Raw genomic sequence first — 21,077 nt, forward strand, 5'->3', positions numbered from 1 at the left:
TTGGTGTTGCTGTGAACTGGGGAAACAGCCGTAATGTCCAACGTTGTTGGTGGAGGATAGTTCGGTGCTGGCGTCTTTACCCACTGATGCTGTCCTTAGCTTTGTTGCTGTGTCGAGTAAGAAATGTTCGCCTGCTGGTAAAATCCGGCCTGCGAATGGTAGCTTCGGGACTGCTGCAATGCCTGGCTGTAAGCAGCCTGGCAGGCCTGCATGACGTTCAGCTAGAGTTCAGGCGTAAGGTTTTCCGACATGATCCGCTCTATTGCGGAAAAAAAATATTGCGCCGGTCTCTGAAGGTTGGCTTCCAGGCAGTCAAGGCGTCTGTGGACATCCTGGAAAAGTGTGTTCACCTGAGTGAACCCCCTGTCCAGTCTATCTCCAATCACCTTCATACCATCCCAACAAAAGCAGTGGCAGAGGACTGGGAGAGGGGAAAACCTGATCGACTGGCTGCCTGTTCCCCAGCCTGTGAAGCCTGCCCAGTTGCTGCATCGCTGGCGGATGATTGAGAGTATTCCATGGCTGATCGATGAGGGGACGCTCCAACTGAGGACAATCCAGGTTGTGTGGTGCTGCTCCAGGTTTTCTGTGGAAAATAGATGAAATCATTACTTAAAAAAAAAAATTTTTTAGAAAGCGCCACCATATCCTTTAGAACTGCGCAATTCAGATGTTAGATAATTGAATACAACACAAAAATACTCACGTTCAGGAAATCCAGCATGCGATGGTATTTGTATTTTGATATCTTTGGAGCAGCACCATTTCGAACTTGAATCTCCTCTCTCATATCTTTATTGAAGCGATCCTTCATCGAACGCCAACATACTTTTACTCTCTTCACTGTGAAGGGGGAAAAAAGATAAAAAGAAATTGTAAAACAATGCACCTACATTTACAGGTTCACTGCCACGTCAGACCACATTGCAATACTTATGAAAATCCTTTCTGACTTGTGTGGGGGCATGGTCCCAATTGGCCATGAGCGATCGGGCATCTTCCCAGAGTCGTCGAATCACTACTGAGTCAGAATGTTGACTATAACGGGTGTCCCACAACGCTACTTGCTCTTGCGCAAGATGAATCAGTTGATCATTGTCAATGATGGTATTGGCTTCCTATTGTCGAACCTAGACATAAAAGAAGCACAAAAAAATTAAGTCATAGTTTTAAAGATGAAACACTTAAAAATCAATCAAGACTACTTACACGCCGTCTTTCCACCTCAGGAACTCGGGCCCGACGACCCTGGGAAGAATCATCACTCAACTGCTCCTGCTGTTCAGCATCGGAAGTGTCCTGTAAAGAAAATACATGATTTTGATGTATGATTTATGTGTCGTATTGACAGTCAATACATACCAATCAGTATAGCAAATGTACTCACTTCATCTGTGTCTTGTCCACTCTTGGAAGCGTTCAGGTCTTCACTCGAGGACATGTTGGAATAGAAGGCTGCAAGAGAGACAGAGCACACACTACATAACATGACAAACACAAAGAGACAGAGTACAGACTGCCGTGAAAGAGACAGACAGACATTTTCATAGCTTCTATACTCACATTTAGAGTCTTCAGATGAAATCCAGAGTGGTGTGATCCCTTCAAGAGTCTTGAGAGCACTGGAATTAGTGTCCACACCCCCTTTTTATACAGCTTGGTTTTTGGAGTGGCTGAAACCAGTTCCTGGACATATTCAGTTTGTAGTACGCATGCGCATTGAATGCATCCATGCGCATATCCATGCATACCAATGCGTTCCCATAGACAGTAATGCATTGTTTATACGCACTCATCTGAATGCGTATGCCTGCGCATATTTGACGCCTCAAAAAATGCTACTTCTTGCGTTCGCCGGACACCGCAAAATGACGTACGGGGACGCATCTGCATACGAACTGATGCCAACGCATGTCCCTGCGTACAAAATGTTAGATAGGTATGCAAGATGCAAGTGGACAGTACGCAGGCCTATGCTGCACAAAAAAAAACCCGCTAATGTGAAACCGGCCTCAGTCTCACGTTCTCAGGTCAGAACTTTTTTCAAGGAGTGGCTCATGCAGCTCCTCCATATTGTCCCCTGTAGATCCCTGGGACCTCAACCTGGTTCTGGAAGTTCTCAGGAGTCCCCCTTCAAGTCACTCAAAGAGGTCTCTCTGTCCTTTCTATCTTTGAAGGTAGTTTTTCTTGTGGCCATAACTTACATCAGGCAGCTCTTTTATGTCGCTCACCCTTTCATATTCTGCACCAGGATTATTTGGTTTTGCAGCCTGTTCACCCCTTTTTTTCCCCAAGGCAGTTTCTGCCTTTCATCTCAATGAGGACATAGTTCTCTCCTGTTCCTGCCCATCTCTAGTTCACCCTCTGGAACGTTCTCTGAACAAGTTGGACCAGGTCAGGATGATTCACTGCTTCTTTTCTAGGATGGATTCTCTCTTTCTGTTCCCTGAGGGCTCATGAAGAGGTCTTCCGGCATCCAGGGCTACAATTTCCCGCTGGATACGGGCGACCATCTTGGAGGCGTACTGGGTCTAGAACAAAGCTCCTCCCTCTGGCGCTAGGCCCTATGTATCTGAGCAGTGAAGACCTCTTGGGCTATTCACCATCTGGCATCCACCTTACAGCTTTGCAAAGCGGCGACATGGTCTTATATTCACACGTTCACTAAATTCTACAGGATCCATACCTACTCTTTGGCAGATACCTACCTATGTAGGAGAAACCTATAAGCGGCAGTGTCTAGTTCTCCGACATGAATGGAGTTTGTGCTGTTTCATTCCCTAGGAACTGCTTTAGGATTTCCCATGGTTTCCTTTATCCCCCAATGAAGCAATGGAGAAAACAGGATTTTTGGTTATTTACCGTAAAGTCTGTTTCTTGCAGCCTTCATTTGGGGGGCCCAATGAAGTTTTCTATTGTTGAAGTTTGATTTTGTTTATTTCTTTCCTTGTTCTTCCTTTACACATTGCTTCTCCTACTTCTTTCTCACTAACTTATTAACTTTGTGTGAGTTGGGGGGTGTACACTGCTGGGGAGGAGCTAATTTTTTTGTGCGTAGTGTCAGCCTACTAGTGGCAGCAGCGTACATCTATAGTTTTCTGTGTCACCCTCCCCCTTCCCCCATGGTCTAAAGTTTTGGCACCCTTGAATGTATTCCAGAAAATGAATATTTCTCCCATAAAATTTTTGCAATTACACATGTTTTGTTATATATATGTTTATTTCCTTTGTGTGTGTATTGGAAAACAGAAGAAAAAAGGCAAATTAAACATAATTTCATACAGAACTTCCAGAAATGAGCTGGACAAAATTGTTGACACCCTCAACTTAATATTTGGTTGCACACCCTTTGGAATAATTGGCTGTAATCAATCACTTCCTGTAACCATCAACAAGCTTCTTACACCTCTCACCTGGAATTTTGGACTACTCTTCTTCTGCAAACTGCTCCAGGTCTCTCATATTTGAAGGGTGCCTTCTCCCAGCAGCAATTTTAAGATCTCTCCACAGGTGTTCAATGGGATTTAGATCCGAAATCATTGCTGCACACTTCAGAACTCTCCAGCGCTTTGTTTCAATCCATTTCTGGGTGCTTCTTGAAGTATGTTTGGGGTCATTTTCCTGCTGGAAAACCCATAACCTAGGATGCAAACCTACCTTTCTGACACGGGGCACTACATTGCGACCCAAAATCCTTGGTTATCTTCAGATTTTTGGGTGCTTCTTGAAATTGTTCCAGAAAATGAAGAATTTCTCCCCAAAAATTATTGAAATTAAGCGCTATGTTATACACGTTTATTTCCTTTGTATGTATTGGAGCAGCACGAAAAAAATGAAAATTGGACATAATCTCACACACAAAAAAAAATCAAGAAGTTTACAACCAATTGCACTGTAGCTAATCTCCCTGGACGTGGACGGCAGAGAAAAATTGATGAAAGGTTGCAACGCAGGATAGTCTGGATCGTGGATAAGTTGTCCCATTCAAGTTCCAAAGAAATGCATGCTGTCCTGCAGGCTCAGGCTGCATCAGTGTCAGCACAAACTATCCGACATTTGAATGAAGTGAAATGCTTTGGCAGGAGACCCAGGAGGACCCCACTGCTGACACAGAGGCATAAAAAAGCAGACTGAAGCTTGCCAAAATGTACGTGAGGAAGCCAAAATGTTTCTGGGAAAGCATCTTTTGGACAGATGAGACAAAGATAAAGGTTTTGGTGCAGCACATCATTATACTGTTTGCCGAAAACGGAATGAGGCCTGCATAAAAAAAAGGAAATACAGTACCTACAGTAAGATATGGTGGAGGTTCAAAATGTTTTGGGGTAGTTTTGCTGCTTGTGGTACTGGGCATCTTGACTGTGCAAGGCATCATGAAATCTGAAGATTACCAAAGGATTTTGAATCTCAATGTAGTGGCCAGTGTCATGAATCAGGGTTTGCTGGTGATGGGTTTTCCAGCAGGACAAAGACTCCAAACATTCTTCAAGAAGCACCGAGAAATGGATTGAAACAAATCGCTGAACATCTGTGGAGAGATGTGAAAATTGCTGTTGGGAGAAGGCACCCAACCTTCAATCAAAAAAAGAATGGTTTATAATTCTAGTTGAGGTGTAAGAAGCTTGTCGATGGTTATAGGAAGCGATTGATTGCAGTTATTTATTCCAAAGGGTGTGCAACCAAATATTAAGTTGAGGGTGCCAACTATTTCGTCTGGCCCATTTAGGGGGTTTTGTGTGACATGATGTCCAATTTGCCCTTTTTCTGTTTTTTTTTTTTTTTTTTGTTACTCCAGTACACACAAAGGAAAAAAAAAAGCTTGTGTATAACAAAACAAGTGTAATTGCAATCATTTTCTGGGAGAAATACTTTCATCTTCTGTTAATCTCATTAATACAATACCTGGGGTGAAGAAATACATCTTGTGGTTCTTGTATAATCAGTGTTATAAGCTAATGCTATGTCCGTGCTCCGGGGTGGGGCTGGAAATCACGGAAAGACCTGCCTGCTGGCCGCACAGAAGCATGAACAGTCTGTCTCTCTCTATGACTCTATGATGAGGAACATGTTTGTGCTTCAGGTCGGCTTGTGGGCAGGTCTTTCCATGGTTTCTGTGGCTTGGAGCAAGAATATAGAGCACGAGCATCTCATTAACTGAAAATGTCTAACACTGATTACACAAGAACCACAAGATGGATTTCTTCACCCCAGGTATCATTTTAATCCGTTTAACACTGACAACCTGACAGTGTCTGTAGGTTCCTTAGCAAAATTCTGCTGACAGGTTCGCTTTAACCCCTTAATCCCATATGACGTACTATCCCATTGAGGTGACCTGGGACTTAATTTCCAGTGCCGGGATAGTACGTCATATTCAATCGGCTGCGCTTACGGGGGTAGCGCGGCCGGGTGTCAGCTGACTATCGCAGCTGACATCCGGCACTATGTGCCAGGAGCGGTCACGGACCGCCCCTGGCACATTAACCCCCGGCACACTGCGATCAAACATGACCGCAGCTTTCCGGGGGCATAGGGAAGCATCGCGCAGGGAGGGGGCTCCCTGCGTGCTTCCCTGAGACCCTCGGTACAAGGCGATGTGCTCACCTTGCACCGAGCGTCTCCTCCCTGCAGGCCCCGGATCCAAAATGGCCGCGGGGCTACTTCCGGGTCCTGCAGGGAGGTGGCTCAGAGCAGGCGCCAGTAAGCCTGGAGCAGTGCACGTCAGATCCCTGATCTGACACAGTGCTCTGCAAAGTGTCAGATCAGCGATCTGTCACTATACTGTGATGTCCCCCCCTGAGACAATGGGACAATGATAATGTAAAAAAAAAATATTTAGATGTGTAAAAAAAAATAAATAAATAATTCCTAAATAAAGAAAAAAAAAATATTGTTCCCATAAATACATTTCTTTATCTAAATAAAAAAAACAATAGAAGTACACATATTTAGTATTGCCGCGTCCGTAACGACCCTACCTATAAAACTATCCCACTAGTTAACCCCTTCAGTGAACACCGTAAAAAAAGGAAAAAAAAAACGAGGCAAAAAACAATGCTTTATTATCATACCACCGAACAAAAAGTGAAATAACACGCGATCAAAAAGATGGATATAAATAACCATGGTACCGCTGAAAATGTCATCTTGTCCCGCAAAAAACGAGCCACCATACAGCATCATCAGCAAAAAACTAAAAAAGTTATAGTCCTCAGAATAAAGCGATGCAAAAATAATTATTTTTTTTATATAAAATAGTTTTTATCGTCTAAAAGCGCCAAAACATAAAAAAAGATATAAATGAGGTATCACTGTAATCGTACTGACCCGAAGAGTAAAACTGCTTTATCAATTTTACCAAACGTGGAACGGTATAAGCACCTCCCACAAAAAGAAATTCATGAATAGCTGGTTTATGGTCATTCTGCCTCACAAAAATCGGAATAAAAAGTGATCAAAAAAGTCACGTGCCCGAAAATGTTACCAATAAAAACGTCCACTCATCCCGCAAAAAACAAGACCTCACATGACTCTGTAGACCAAAATATGGAAAAAATATAGCTCTCAAAATGTGGAGACGCAAAACCTATTTTGTGCAATAAAAAGCGTCTTTTAGTGTGTGACAGCTGCCAATCATAAAAATCCACTAAAAAAACCCGTTATAAAAGTAAATCAAGCCCCCCTTCATCACCCCCTTAGTTAGGGAAAAATAATACAATTAAAAAAATGTATTTATTTCCATTTTCCCATCAGGGGTAGGGTTAGGGCTAGGATTAGGGTTGGGGTTAGGGTTGGGGCTAAAGTTATGGTTATGGCTGGGGCTAAAGTTAGGGTTAGGGTTGGGGGTGTGTTGGAGTTAGGGGTGTGGTTAGGGTTGGGATTAGGGTTAGGGGTGTCTTGGGGTTCGGGGTGTGGTTGGGGTTAGGAGTGTGGTTAGGGGTGTGTTTGGGTTAGGGTTTCAGTTACAATTGGGGTTTTCCACTGTTTAGGCACATCAGGGCTCTCCAAACGCGACATGGCGTCCGATCTCAATTCCAACCAATTCTGCATTGAAAAAGTAAAACAGTGCTCCTTCCCTTCCGAGCTCTCCCTTGCGCCCAAACAGGGGTTTACCCCAACATATGGGGTATCAATGTACTCAGGACAAATTTGACAACTTTTGGGGTCCAATTTCTCTTGTTAGCCTTGGGAAAACAAAAATTTGGGGGCTGAAAAACCATTTTTGTGGGAAAAATTATTTTTTATTTTCACTGCTCTGCATTATAAACTGTAGTGAAACACTTGGGGGTTCAAAGTTCTCACAACACATCTAGATAAGTTCCTTGGGGGGTCTCGTTTCCAATATGGGGTCACTTGTGGGGGGTTTCTACTGTTTAGGTACATCAGGGGCTCTGCAAATGCAACGTGACGCCTGTAGACCAATCCATTCATTCCAAATGGCGCTCCTTCCCTTTCGAGCTCAGCCATGCGCCCAAACGGTGGTTCCCCCCACATATGGGGTATCAGCGTACTCAGGACAAATTGAACAACAACTTTTGGGGTCCAATTTCTCCTGTTACCCTTGGAAAAATACAAAACTGGGGGCTAAAAAATAATTTTTGTGGAAAAAAAATTATTTTTATTTTCACGGCTCTGCGTTATAAACTGTAGTGAAACACTTGGGGGTTCAAAGTTCTCACGACACATCTAGATAAGTTCCTTAGGGGGTCTACTTTCCAAAATGGTGTCACTTGTGGGGGTTTCAATGTTTAGGCACATCAGTGGCTCCAAACTCAACATGGCGTCCCATCTCAATTCCTGTCAATTTTGCATTGAAAAGTCAAACGGCGCTCCTTCCCTTCCGAGCTCTGCCATGCACCCAAACAGTGGTTTACCCCCACATATGGGGTATCAGCGTACTCAGGACAAATTGCACAACAACTTTTGGGATCCAAATTCTTTTCTTACTCTTGGGAAAATAAAAAAATTGGGGGCAAAAAAATCATTTTTGTGAAAAAATATGATTTTTTATTTTTACGGCTCTGCATTATAAACTTCTGTGAAGCACTTGTTTGGTCAAAGTGCTCACCACACATCTAGATAAGTACCTTAGGGGGTCTACTTTCCAAAATGTTGTCACTTGTGGGGGTTTCAATGTTGAGGCACATCAGGGGCTCTCCAAACGCAGCATGGCGTCCCATCTCAATTCCAGTCAATTTTGCATTGAAAAGTCAACTAGCGCTCCTTCCCTTCCGAGCTCTGCCATGCGCCAAAACAGTGGTTTACACCCACATATGGGGTATCGGCGTACTCAGGACAAATTGTACAACAACATTTGTGGTCCAATTTCTCCTGTTACCCTTGGTAAAATAAAACAAATTGGAGCTGAAGTAAATTTTTTGTGAAAAAAAGTTAAATGTTCATATTTTTTTTTTAAACATTCCAAAAATTCCTGTGAAACACCTGAAGGGTTAATAAACTTCTTGAATGTGTTTTTGAGCACCTTGAGGGGTGCAGTTTTTAGAATGGTGTCACACTTGGTTATTTTCTATCATATAGACCCCTTCAAAATGACTTGAAATGTGTTGTGGTCCCTAAAATAAAATGGTGTTGTAAAAATGAGAAATTGCTGGTCAACTTTTAACCGTTATAACTTCCTAACAAAAAAAAATGTTGGTTCCAAAATTGTGCTGATGTAAACTAGACATATGGGAAATGTTAGTTATTAAGTATTTTGTGGGACATATCTCTGTGATTTAAGGGCATAAAAATTAAAAGTTGGAAAATTGCGAAATTTTCGCCAAATTTCCATTTTTTTCACAAATGAACGCAGGTAATATCAAAGATATTTTACCACTATCATGAAGCTCAATATGTCACGAGAAAACATTGTCAGAATCACCGGGATCCGTTGAAGCGTTCCAGAGTTATAACCTCATAAAGGGACAGTGGTCAGAATTGTAAAAATTGGCACGGTCATTAACGTGCAAACCACCCTTGGGGCTTAAGGGGTTAAGTAATAAAAATATCAAAAATCATAAAATAAAAACAGATTAGAAAAAATTGTATTTTAGTACCCAGTTTTAAAATTAAAAAAATATAAATTTAAAATATAAATTTATATATTTCTTTTAAATGTTTTTCAGTTTGCTAAATGGTTTCACTGTCTCCTGATTGTATAAATTGGTGCTGCCTTTATTAAAATAATACTACCTGTCTTTTGTAGGTAATCTTCTAAAAAGAGAGATATGTGAAGCACACTTAAAAATGTTTGAAGCGATCCACAGTTTACAGGTAAATTTACGTTCCAAATGGTGGTGGGCGATAATGAAAATGTCCAAAGCCCTATTCCCACAATTAATGTTTGTGTGCATGTGATGTCCGAGGGTAGATATGACAAAACTTGGATTGAACATTCACCATTTTAAGTCAATCAACCAAGTCACATGCAGTTTTCCACCAAGACCTTCAGTTTGTGCAGAGAGATTGGCAACATAGACTGTTTTCGTCCTATCAGACAAGCTCCCATTCAAACTCTAGGGGGACCGTAAACAAATAAACGTACAGGGGGTATGCACCCAATTCAACTCTCAAGGAAAAATATAAATTTTTCATTAGTAAAAACATATTCCATTGTTTTTCTGTACATGTATATAATGCATTGAGAGATGAGATGAACTTTTTTTTTAATTTGTTTTTTCATTTTGTTTTTTCTCATTTGGAAACATGTTTTTGTGTACCTAATACATTACTAGTTACTATGTCATTGGTTTCCTGTCTGATTAAGATAGGTTCATGAAAATTCTACTTCTGGCCAAGTGTTAGATGCTGAAGTCACACAAAAGATCGGTAACTGGCATATTGACTTCTACAGAATAAAGCTTCATACTGGTATTTGCTTGAAGCGCATTGGTGACGTAGGGGTACAGTTTATCGTATGAAGTTGTATGGCTAATATGTATCCATATTAATGTACCGTATTTAATTTTAGGTAATATAGGAGGTTTTTTTTTATAGGAAGATTTTGATATATTCCTTTCACTTGAGGAATATGAAAACCAATCTTTGGTGTCACAGCTCAGAGAAGAGCACATTATTGCTCATGAAACTACAAGGTCGAAATCAGAAAAGGCACCTGAGCAAAATTCAGGTCTTGATGCACAATCCAAAGTGCCTTCAACAGAGTCCAGACTTTATAGACTTGCTTTACTTTTACAAGTCACAGAGCAAGAGCTTGGGGCAGAACTGGCAATGAGGGCACTGGCGGCTGGGAAGGTTGAGAAAGCTCTCCAGATATGCAGGTAGGATTTTACACTGTACAAAATTTCTATTCACTTTTATCAGTTTTCCATATTTGTTTAGTTACTGTGAACATTTTTATTGCTGTTACGCTTTACTATGAATGATTACATTCATTTTAATTCTTTTTTTTGTTACGTGTGTGTATGTGTATGTGTATATATATGAGTATATATGAGTATATGTGTATATATGTGAGCGCCGGCCGGCCGTAAAGTAAAAGCAGAGTACAGCGGTGACGTCACCGCTGTGCTGTGCTTTACGGCCGGCTGGCGCTCACAGTCAGTGCGGGAAGCAGACGGCCAGGGACCTGACGGACATCAGAAGGTGAGTATGTACTGTTTTTTTTTTACATTTACAATGGTAACCAGGGTAAACATCGGGTTACTAAGCCGATATTTACCCTGGTTACCATTGTAAAACATTGCTGGCATCGTTGCTTTTGCTGTCAAACACGACGATACACGCCGATCTGACGACCAAATAAAGTTCTGGACTTTCAGCAACGACCAGCGATATCACAGCAGGATCCTGATCGCTGCTGCGTGTCAAACACAACGATATCGCTATCCAGGACGCTGCAACGTCACGGATCGCTATGGTTATCGTTGCAAAGTCGTTTAGTGTGAAGGTACCTTAAGTCTCAGGTGCCTGTTAAACCGTCAAAGGTCCCCTCCTTTTTTAGAGATGTAGGCTGGAGCAGCTTTTGAGCTTTGTTACATGCTACTTCTAAGAGCTCTGTATCACAACTACTGCACCCAGTAAACGAAGTATACGTTGTTGAAATCGGGGTCTCTTTGCCTACATTGTCTGCTTTCAGCATATGAATATAATACATATGGGTGGAGCCTTATTGATTTGATGTTTCAGTCTGACTATTTAATATTTAGGGGGCAGGGGTATGGGCAACAAATATAATTAAAAGAAATGCTGTGGTCCAGGAACAACACTTACAGAGGACCTTTCATTGGATTTTCTTTATTCATCCTGAGTACCTCCTCAAGGTAGGGCTGCTCCCCTTATTCTGGAACAGTCTGTCTTTTTCTTCTGTGCCTCTCTGTTACAAAATTATGCCCCCCACCACCACCTTCGCCAGTAATAAAGGTATCAATTTTCCTTTAACCAACTGGACATATACCGCAGAACTTCTCTGTAGCTGTTGGTTTTTCTCCTCGAATTCTGGCCAATCAAAAAATGTCTGCTCCCCAGAGAAGTGCTGTGGTGCACTCCTAGTTGGCTGAAGAAAAAATACATACATCTTTAAGATGTATTGGGCTGTAAAAGATTATCATTTTTTGCATTCAGCTGTTTTAATATTCCCTTTTCTCTTTCTGTCCCTCTAAAATGGACGCACAGAGTAGGCAATGCATAGTATGCAAGGAAAGTCGAGACAGAACCCTTGTTTTTGCCCAGCCCATGGGTAGTGACTTAGTCTTTTAGTGCATTCTGTGCATTCACTACTCTGAGAAGCACGATGTCATGTTGGGGGCGAGAGACTCTAAAATGGTGCCTTGGTGACAAAGCACAGACATAGGTAATATTGCTCTGCATGCCCCGTCACATACTTTTACTTGGTTCCTGGACCAGAGTGAAGCTTTAGGCTTTGAGAAGGGTATTTAGAATAAAATCATGCTGTACATTTTAAATCACAGTGGATTTATTTCAATATTATCTAATGAATCTTTCCAAGTAAAGTGGTGTTTACATCATGTCAGTGTCCTCCGCTTAGCATTTGCTTATTCTAATCATGTTCCTTGGGTTTCCGCAATCTGACTGGGTCAGCCATAACAGTGTCCTTTTGGCTTCTGGCCATTATGCTTTGCTGCAATCTGGAAAAGGTACAGAATATTTCATCCAACAGTAGCTGGCATCTAAGTAATACCAAACAGTACATGTTTTTTTTTATTATGGGATACTTTAGCCCTTTAGTGACCACCCATACGTCTTTTTTACTGACCTCACATATCGGACAATAGCATCCCTGACTGGTGAAAATGCAGCAGCTGTCAGCTGTACACTATAGCTGACACCCTGCTGTATCAGCCTTGACTGACTTTGGCATCAACCATGGCTTTTTAACCCGTTAAATGCTGCTGTCAATAGGGACTATGGCATGTAAATGGTTAACAGAGTGTGGGGGCTCCCTCTTTAAGGCTACGTTCACATTTGCGTTGTGCGCCGCAGCGTCGGCGCCGCAGCGCACAACGCAAACAAAAACGCAGCAAAACGCATGCACAACGCTGCGTTTTGCGCCGCATGCGTCCTTTTTTTAATTGAATTTGGACGCAGCAAAAATGCAACTTGCTGCGTCCTCTGCGCCCGGACGCGGGCGCCGCAGCGACGCATGCGGCGCAAAACGCAAGTGCGACGCATGTCCATGCGCCCCCATGTTAAATATAGGGGCGCATGACGCATGCGGCGCCGCTGCGGCGCCCGCCGCTAATGTGAACGTAGCCTAACCTCATCGGCACCCTGAGATCATGATTGTGTGGTCCTTATAGTCGCCAAGGCAAATCACAGCCAAATAACAGTCTTAGACACTGCCGGCTATGGTGACCTGTTCAGAAGTTAGCGACATTTATTTTAAGTGGTAAAAATCACATTTTTCCTTCCTGTCATGCCACTTTGAATTACCGGTAATTACTGAAATTCACCAGACTGGTTACTAAACTACCTGACAGCAGTTTTTAATACGTTGAGGGGTGCTGTTTTTAAAATGGTCTCACTTTTGGGGATTTTACGACATATAGGTCTGTCAAAGACACTTCAAAACTGAATAGGTCCCTAAAAAAAGTAAATTTTGTAAATTTCCTTGAAAAAAAAATAAAAATTACTGCTACAATTTTAAACATTCTAACATCCCAACAAAATTAAAGGATCGTTTAAAAATGGTGCTGATATAAAGCAGACATGAGGTAAATGTTATTTGATGACTATTTATGTGGATTAAAGGGATAATCATTCAAAGTTTAAAAATTGCTAATTTTTAGAATTGTTTGATAAATTTCTGATATTCTTTTTTTTTTTTTTTTTTTTTTTTTTTAAAAAGCATAAAATATCTACATAAATGTGCCATTAACACAAACTACAATGTGTCACGAATAAACCGTCTCAAAATCAATGAGATCTGTTGAAGCATTCTAGAGTTATTACCACACAAAGTGACACTAGTCAGATTTGAAAAATTTGGCCCGGTCATTAAGGGGTTAAAGCCCTTTGTCACAGGTGTATTTTGGAAGCTTTTTTTTTTTTTAATAAAGGGGTTGTTTATTACTTTTAATATTGATGACCTATTCTTAGGATAGGTAATCGATATCACATTGGTGGGGGCGTGACATCTGGCTCTCCCAATGATCAGCTGCTCTCTGTGCAGCCGAAAGTGTTTAGTTTCAGATCTGCTCAACACAGCTCTGTCAACTGTATATGTATATGGTGGATCTGCAGTCCTTCACAGTGGACACCATATAGTTTACGGAGCTGTACTTCTCCATTTCACAAATCTACTAAGCGAAGAAAGGATTGGCACTCACCATTCCATCTAATGGTTTCACGCTGGTATGCACTTCTACGGGTCTACTCGCATACCAGTGCAAAACGTCCGTCGTCCAATACGTCTCCACCAGAAGCTCTCCTGCCTCTTTTTGTATGTGAAGCCTAATAAAGGACATTTGATGGAACGGTGAGTGCCAATCCATACTTCGCTTAGTAGATTTGGACATTTACTCATTTCTTCATGTGATGTGGCAACCGTGTCCCTTGAGTCGGCACCATGTTGAATTCCCGGAATATTGAAGCTGTGCCGGTCACCTGTGTTTCTTCCCAGCACGTCTCCATTTCACAACTAATCACATCCACCTGTCACTGCCACTAGGTTTAGGGTGTTGTACCTCCACTTATCTGGAATTGATTACTTTTCCTTACAATAGGCCAGAGGTGTCAAACTGTATTCCTCAAAGGCCGCAAACAGGTCATGTTTTCAGGATTTCCTTGTATTTCCCAGGTGATAATTAGTGATGGGCGAATATGCTCGTTGCTCAGGTTTTCCCGAGCACGCTCGGGTGGTCTCCGAGTATTTATGGCAGCTGAATGATTTACATCTGTTAGACAGCTTGAATACATGTGGGGATTCCCTAGTAAGCAGGCAACCCCCACATGTACTCAGGCTGGCTAACACATGTAAATCATTTTGCTACGGGGATGAAAATTAAATCTCCAAGCACTAAAAAATACTTGGAGGACACCCGAGCATGCTTGGGAAAACCCGAGCAACGACTGTATTCGCTCATCACTAGTGATAATTTAATCACCTGCACAGAATGATTCCAGCACCTTGTGCAATGCAAAAGAAATCTTAAAAACACACATGGTCTGAGGCCCTCAAGGAATGCAGTTTGAGACCCCTGCAATAGGATATCATTATTAAAGTACCGGATAGCCCCTTTAAATGGGGAGCTATTAATTTGAAAAGGTCTAATTTAAATGTGAAGGAATGCAATCATAGTACATTGTGTCTTACCATTCCATTTTTTATTCAGTGATTTATATGAACATCACCGCAATGCTCAGACAGCACAATTACTCTATCTGGTTTCTCAAAAACTTTGCCAAATGTTGGAAGCAAATACTCCAATGGTACTTCCTCCAGGAATGAATCTTCCATCTGTTGCATATCAATTTGCCTGCAAGGCATCTTCTATATGCAGTCCAGGTAAGAACCGAATAACATTCAATAAAGATACAGACATGAGTTCTATTTTTTTTATATCTGCACTAAATTTAAAATACGTTTACACTGGTCCATTTTTTACAGTAATTTGACAAAATAAAACAAATACCGTATGTTAATTCTCATTAAGGTATCATTGCTGCTATAACCTTAGTATTTTAGCATTTAGTATTTTACTGTCTGAGAACTTTATGTGCAGAGAAACTGAAGTTACTGGGTTGAGAGTTCATTTTTTAGGATTTTGTTTTTGTAGAAGCAGGTCTATTGTCACAAAAGGTTTATTCAAAATTTGCAGCTGGAATTATACTTGCAAATTTTTTGAGCCAAAACCTTGAGTGAATGAAAAAGGATGTAAAATTATAATGGAAGCACTTTTTTTTGCTCCTGCAGGATACACTTTGTATTTGGTTTATTAAACAAATAAAAGGCAAAGCCTTCATCAAGAACTGCATGTGCGTTTTCAGCCTAAATGCATTTTTGCGGGACTGTTATATTGGTCTGATCTTGATCCAAAACTGACTCCTGGTGCCCTCACCCATTATAAATAATGAAAGGGATATGGCGCTCGTCAGTCAGAGGATCTGTGGGGATTGGAGTGAGACTAGAAAAGGAATCTGAGTTCCAACCTATTTGCTATTGATGGCATTTCTTAGAAATAGGCCATGAAAAGTCCTGGTAAACCTCTTTTATTACTGCTGTCACTTACCATAATTCATTTTGTAAACTAATTAGGAAATTGTGACATTCTCTACAGATCTCTTACTCGATGCTTTGGAACTATGTAAATATACCCAGATAGCCATGGAACTTTACAGGCAATGTGAAATTGAAGACTACGGTTTTATAGCTAAAGTAAAGTATTCAATCTTTTTGTATACTTTTTTTTTTACCCTGTTTTACTTGTTTTGCTTTTCTTTTGTTTTACTGTGACCGAAGATGTGACAAAAATCTTTTTGGTTCAGCTAATTGTACAAATGCAACAGTGGATAATGTTGTCTTTACAGTAGAAACCAAAAATCCATCCTATAAACTGTGCATACATTGTTTTTTGCTGCAGAAAAAATCTGCTGCAAATACTCAGTGTTGGTAAAAATAAAAAAAAATACATTTTTTGCATGCTTTTTTGATGCACTTTTTACTTGCTTTTTTTTCCTCGTTCATTTGAATGGGTAAAAAAACACTTCGAAATGCTGAAAAATTGACACCCTGCAGATTTGAAAAAATGATTTGGTTCAAATCTGCATGGAAAATATAAGCAGCAAGTGCATGAGATTCATAAATTTCATTCACTTTACTGGTACTGTTAAATGCTGCATTTTTTCAATGGTAGAAGTGCGCTGTAAAACCGCAGCATGTATATTGTTTAATATACAGGTAGGTTGCACAAAAAATAACATTTTACTTTTATCTGATGTACCTTGTATAATCAAGACATAGGTCATAAAGTGTTCCTTGCAGCAGATACATGCTGCCTGATCGACGAGCAACGAAAGGTCATACTCCCTATTACATCGTAGAGCCAGAACCCAGAAAAATCCAAGGTCAAGAAGTATATATCGGAAAATAGAACAAAAACAATTCTTTATTTATAAATCACATACAGATTAAAACCAGATGCCTCGTGTCAACAAAAGGGACAGAGCAAGACATGTAAATCATGAAAACAAATGCATAAATAAATATCACAATACAGAGACTATATGGTTTCATAGAGTTCGATCCTGTTGTACTTAATCACATCACTATTTGCCTAGAGATGGAAGAAATCAGATTCAAGTGCCCTCCATCACAAAAACACATAGATATATATGTAGCCACAGGATTGCAAGCAGTTACAGTGGGTACGGAAAGTATTCAGACCTCTTTAAATTTTTCACTTTTTATTTCATTGCAGCCATTTGGTAAATTCAAAAACGTTTATTTTTTCTAATTAATGTACACTCTGCACCCCATCTGGACTTAAAAAAATAGAAATGTTGAAATTTTTGCAAATTTATTAAAAAAGAAAAACTGAAATATCACATGGTCATAAGTATTCAGACCCTTTGCTCAGTATTGAGTAGACCCTTTTGAGCTAGTACAGCCATGAGTCTTCTTGGGAATGATGCAACAAGTTTTTCACATCTGGATTTGGAGATCCTCTGCCATTCTTCCTTGCAGATCCTCTCCAGTTCCGTCAGGCTGGATGGTGAACGTTGGTGGACAGCCATTTTCAGATCTCTCCAGAAATGCTCATTTGGGTTTAGGTCAGGGCTCTGGCTGGGCCAGTCAAGAATGGTCACATTGTTGTTCTGAAGCCACACCTTTGTTATTTTAGCTGTGTGCTTAGGGTTATTATCTTGTTGGAAGGTGAACCTTCGGCCAAGTCTGAGATCCAGAGCACTCTGGAAAAGGTTTTCATCCAGGTTATCTCTGTACTTGGCTGCATTCATGTTTCCTTCAATGACAACCAGTCATCCTGTCCCTGCAGCTGAAAAACACCCCCATAGCATGATGCTGCCACCACCATATTTCACTGTTGGGATTGTATTGGGCAGGTGATGAGCAGTGCCTGGTTTTCTCCACACATACCACTTAGAATTATCACCAAAAAAAGTCTATCTTCGTCTCACCAAACCAGAGAATTTTATTTCTCATAGTCTGGGAGTCCTTCATGTGTTTTTTAGCAAACTCTATGCAGGCTTTCATATGTCTTGCAATGAAAGAGGCTTCCGTCAGGCCACTCTGCCATAAAGGCCCGACTGGTGGAGGGCTGCTGTGATAGTTTGTGGAACTTTGTCCCATCTCCCTACTGCATCTTCTTTTTTATTAAATTTGCAAAAAATTCTACATTTCTGTTTTTTTCAGTCACGATGGGATGCAGAGTGTACATTAATGTGAAGAAATGAACTTTTTTGAATTTACCAAATGGCTGCAATGAAACAAAGTGAAAAATTTAAAGGGGTCTGAATACTTTCCGTACCCACTGTAAACACACTACAGCAAGGTGCTTAAATACATATAGATTGAAGGGTAATGCCTATATCACAGACAGTAAGAATATTCCATGTATGAATAATCAAATTCTGAGACAACACATTGCCATGAATGATCACATACTGGCAGTGAAGTACATATTAGGTTAATAGCATATTGAGATTAATGCTCGTGCATATATTTAACTGGTAAGAACCATAGGAGCCAGGATATCCGCTGCGTCTCCCACCCATAATTTAAGCCAGGTATATTTGATTTTGAAATACTGAGTTGTTTCAGAGAAAAATACACTTTAAGTCTGCCTCTGCGACTAGGCTCTTGCATGGCTCGGTCCCTGGTGGCTTCTCCCTTCCTATTGCCCTGGAGTGCCAGGTCTCAATATACCCACACAGGGAGAGACCTGTCACTCCAAGGGAGCAAGCTGTGACGTTGAGTCACAAATGTGATGCTGGGACAAGCCATGAGACAGGATAGTAAAAAGGTCCAGAGTCAGATACCAAGAGAGCTAGTCAGGTCACTGTCCAAGTTCTGAATTCCAGAAAGGTAATGTATGAAGACAAAGGGGCTAGGCAAACAGATGGTCAAAGGCAAGATCCAAGGTCTGGTAGCAATGTATCAGAAACAGAGCACTGGAAAAAGAGCACATACACTACCAAGCTAAAGCTACAACTGGCAATATTCAGACACGGACAACCTGCTAAATAGCAGGTAATCACTCAGAACGGAGACACCTGGAAGAAACCCAGCACACCCCTGCCTCATTGGCAACAAAACGGTCATTCACAATACTGACGGCTGAGCTGTCACTCACTGTGTCCAAGACCCAGTGAGTGATGGAATCATGACGCAAGTGGGGAGGAGCCACCGGTGACCAACATGTCAGAGTAGTCTCCCTTTCTGTTTGATCCTCGGTGGCTTTTAAAGCATATTGTTCTTTGAAATGCAGGAATCGTTTCCTAGTTAATCATACCTATCTGTAGATTTGTGTTCTACAAGAATAAATGATACTTATAATCAATCTATGGTGTAAGACACTTCTTTACATTGTTTATTCTGAGCCCAAATGTGATCCCTGAACAGAATTTATTTTAAATATCACCCCTAAAATATTACTTTTGTTTGCATTTATGAGCTAATATATATTTTGGAAGTAAGTCAGTAAAAATTAAAATTATTTGTAATTTGCGTCTCACTTACAGAATGCCAGCTTTGGAGGTGAACGAGATCACTATGAAGAGTGGACCTATGAGGATTTCTTTAGTGAGGATGGAATTGTCCTTGATCCACTGATTGTTCTGCCAGTTGCCTATGACTTAACTACTGCTTTTGTTCCAAGTACAGATGGTAATTAAATTAGTTGGTAAATGATATATTAATGCAATATTTTGCTGCTTTTACTCTTTGAAAATGAAAGCTACTTTTTGAAAATATATTTTGATCAAATTAATATTTGCTCAGAGTATTCACTTCCCTGTATTTGTATTGCAGGTAGAAAGCTGTATCCTTTGGATTGCGTGAATTTGGCCAACCGTCCTTACATTAATGGTAATAGTGACAATTGTTTACTTCCACTTATTATATGATGTAATGTCATGTTCTGAAACGTGGGGTGATAGGCGTATATGAAACGCATTTTAATTTGTCTGCTTCTCAATCATCAGTAAAGAGGTAAAATCCAATGCACAAAGTTTGTCACAAATATGCTGCATATAGGAAATGTTATAAATTTAAATGTGTATATAAGGTTTTTGTAAGACTTTACTCAGCTGAGGACTTCCAGAACAAATTTTTAAACAAAAAAAAAACTGAGAAAAAATAGCATCTCTGAACAAGACTTCTGCAAATATCCCATTCAGAGGATAAGGACGTAAACTATAGTGCTTCCTCTAGAAGGGTACCAATCCTAAAAGTTGTTATCAACCCTTTAACGAGCTTTGCCACATGACATTTTGCAGTGCGTTTGCCTCTCATAAGTGCAAAGCAGGATGGCTAGGTGAGAGACTTCTGACAGAGGTTCTAAGGGGGAAAATTTCTCCTTTTGGAGAGTGCCATGTTTGCACAAGAAGATTTATAGGCCATGCAATGCTCCTCTGGGAATTTACATATGCAAATATCCTTTTCATTGATGAAAAGGACTAGACTTTACATTGAACAAGACTTTATATTGTGGTGTTTCAACTGTATTCTTATGTGTCATGACTTTTTTTGTAATTGAAATCACAATATTATTCCAGTCTATGAATGTTCTCATAAGCATCCAACAGACTCCACTGCGTTCTGCCACGTTTGTGTATTTAGACAGAAATATCACTGCATGAAACCTTTATCTTGTTGTCAAATCTGAAAGAATTGCTGAAAGATCCTTTAACTTTTGTAATATTTTAAACCATTTTCTATGGAAGAAATGCAATTGTAAAGTATTTATCTCAAATTGTTTTTATGACTCAACAGGTGAAAATGCCTTGTTACCTGCTAAGACACCTATAACTGCATTGCTGGAAAATTTGCAAGAGTGCAGCCAATGTGAACTTACGTTGCAACTAATAATTTGTGCATTTGGGACTTGTCTGCAATACGGTGTTTCAAATAATATGGATAATAATTTGAGTGCCAAGGTATAGCAATGTTTGACTTTAAAACATGAGGCATCGATTTACACCAGTTTTTAAATCTCTTCAGATCTGCAGTGTTTCCAATTCAAAGAATCTGAACATAGTTTTTCTAAATCTATTCCAAAGCTTCATAAAATTTTTTTTAGATTTTTAATATAGTTGTGACCAGGGTTGTGTACTCAAATCTCTGAATCTGACTCCTCAATTTCCCTGACTTCCGACGCTGACTCCACAGCACTGCCTCACTACTGATCATGTACAGTTGAAACCAGAAGTTTACGTACACTATATAAAAAGACCCATATGCATGTTTTTCTCAATATTTGATATGAAATCAGAATTAACCTTTCCCTTTTTAGGTCAATTAGGATTACCATGATTATTAATATTTGCCAAATTCCAGAATAATGAGAGAGAGAGAATGTTTTAAGGAAATTTGTATTACTTACTGCAAAGTCAATAGTTTACATACACTAATATTACTA

The 21,077-nt window shown here is 40.2% G+C and overlaps 1 protein-coding gene across 1 annotated transcript in view; it reads left to right on the forward strand.

Annotated features, from left to right (window-relative positions):
* KNTC1 (kinetochore associated 1) overlaps positions 1 to 21,077 on the forward strand; it is a 352,480-nt gene that overhangs the window by 184,831 nt on the left and 146,572 nt on the right. The window contains exons 33-39 of the mRNA XM_077293161.1: positions 9,206 to 9,273; positions 9,997 to 10,280; positions 14,814 to 14,986; positions 15,759 to 15,856; positions 19,180 to 19,324; positions 19,469 to 19,525; positions 20,432 to 20,595. Of these exons, the coding sequence (XP_077149276.1) occupies positions 9,206 to 9,273; positions 9,997 to 10,280; positions 14,814 to 14,986; positions 15,759 to 15,856; positions 19,180 to 19,324; positions 19,469 to 19,525; positions 20,432 to 20,595 (989 nt within the window). The remainder of the gene's footprint in view (positions 1 to 9,205; positions 9,274 to 9,996; positions 10,281 to 14,813; positions 14,987 to 15,758; positions 15,857 to 19,179; positions 19,325 to 19,468; positions 19,526 to 20,431; positions 20,596 to 21,077) is intronic.

The sequence above is a fragment of the Ranitomeya variabilis genome, chromosome 1, assembly GCF_051348905.1.
Source record: "Ranitomeya variabilis isolate aRanVar5 chromosome 1, aRanVar5.hap1, whole genome shotgun sequence".
NCBI classification, from domain to species: domain Eukaryota; kingdom Metazoa; phylum Chordata; class Amphibia; order Anura; family Dendrobatidae; genus Ranitomeya; species Ranitomeya variabilis.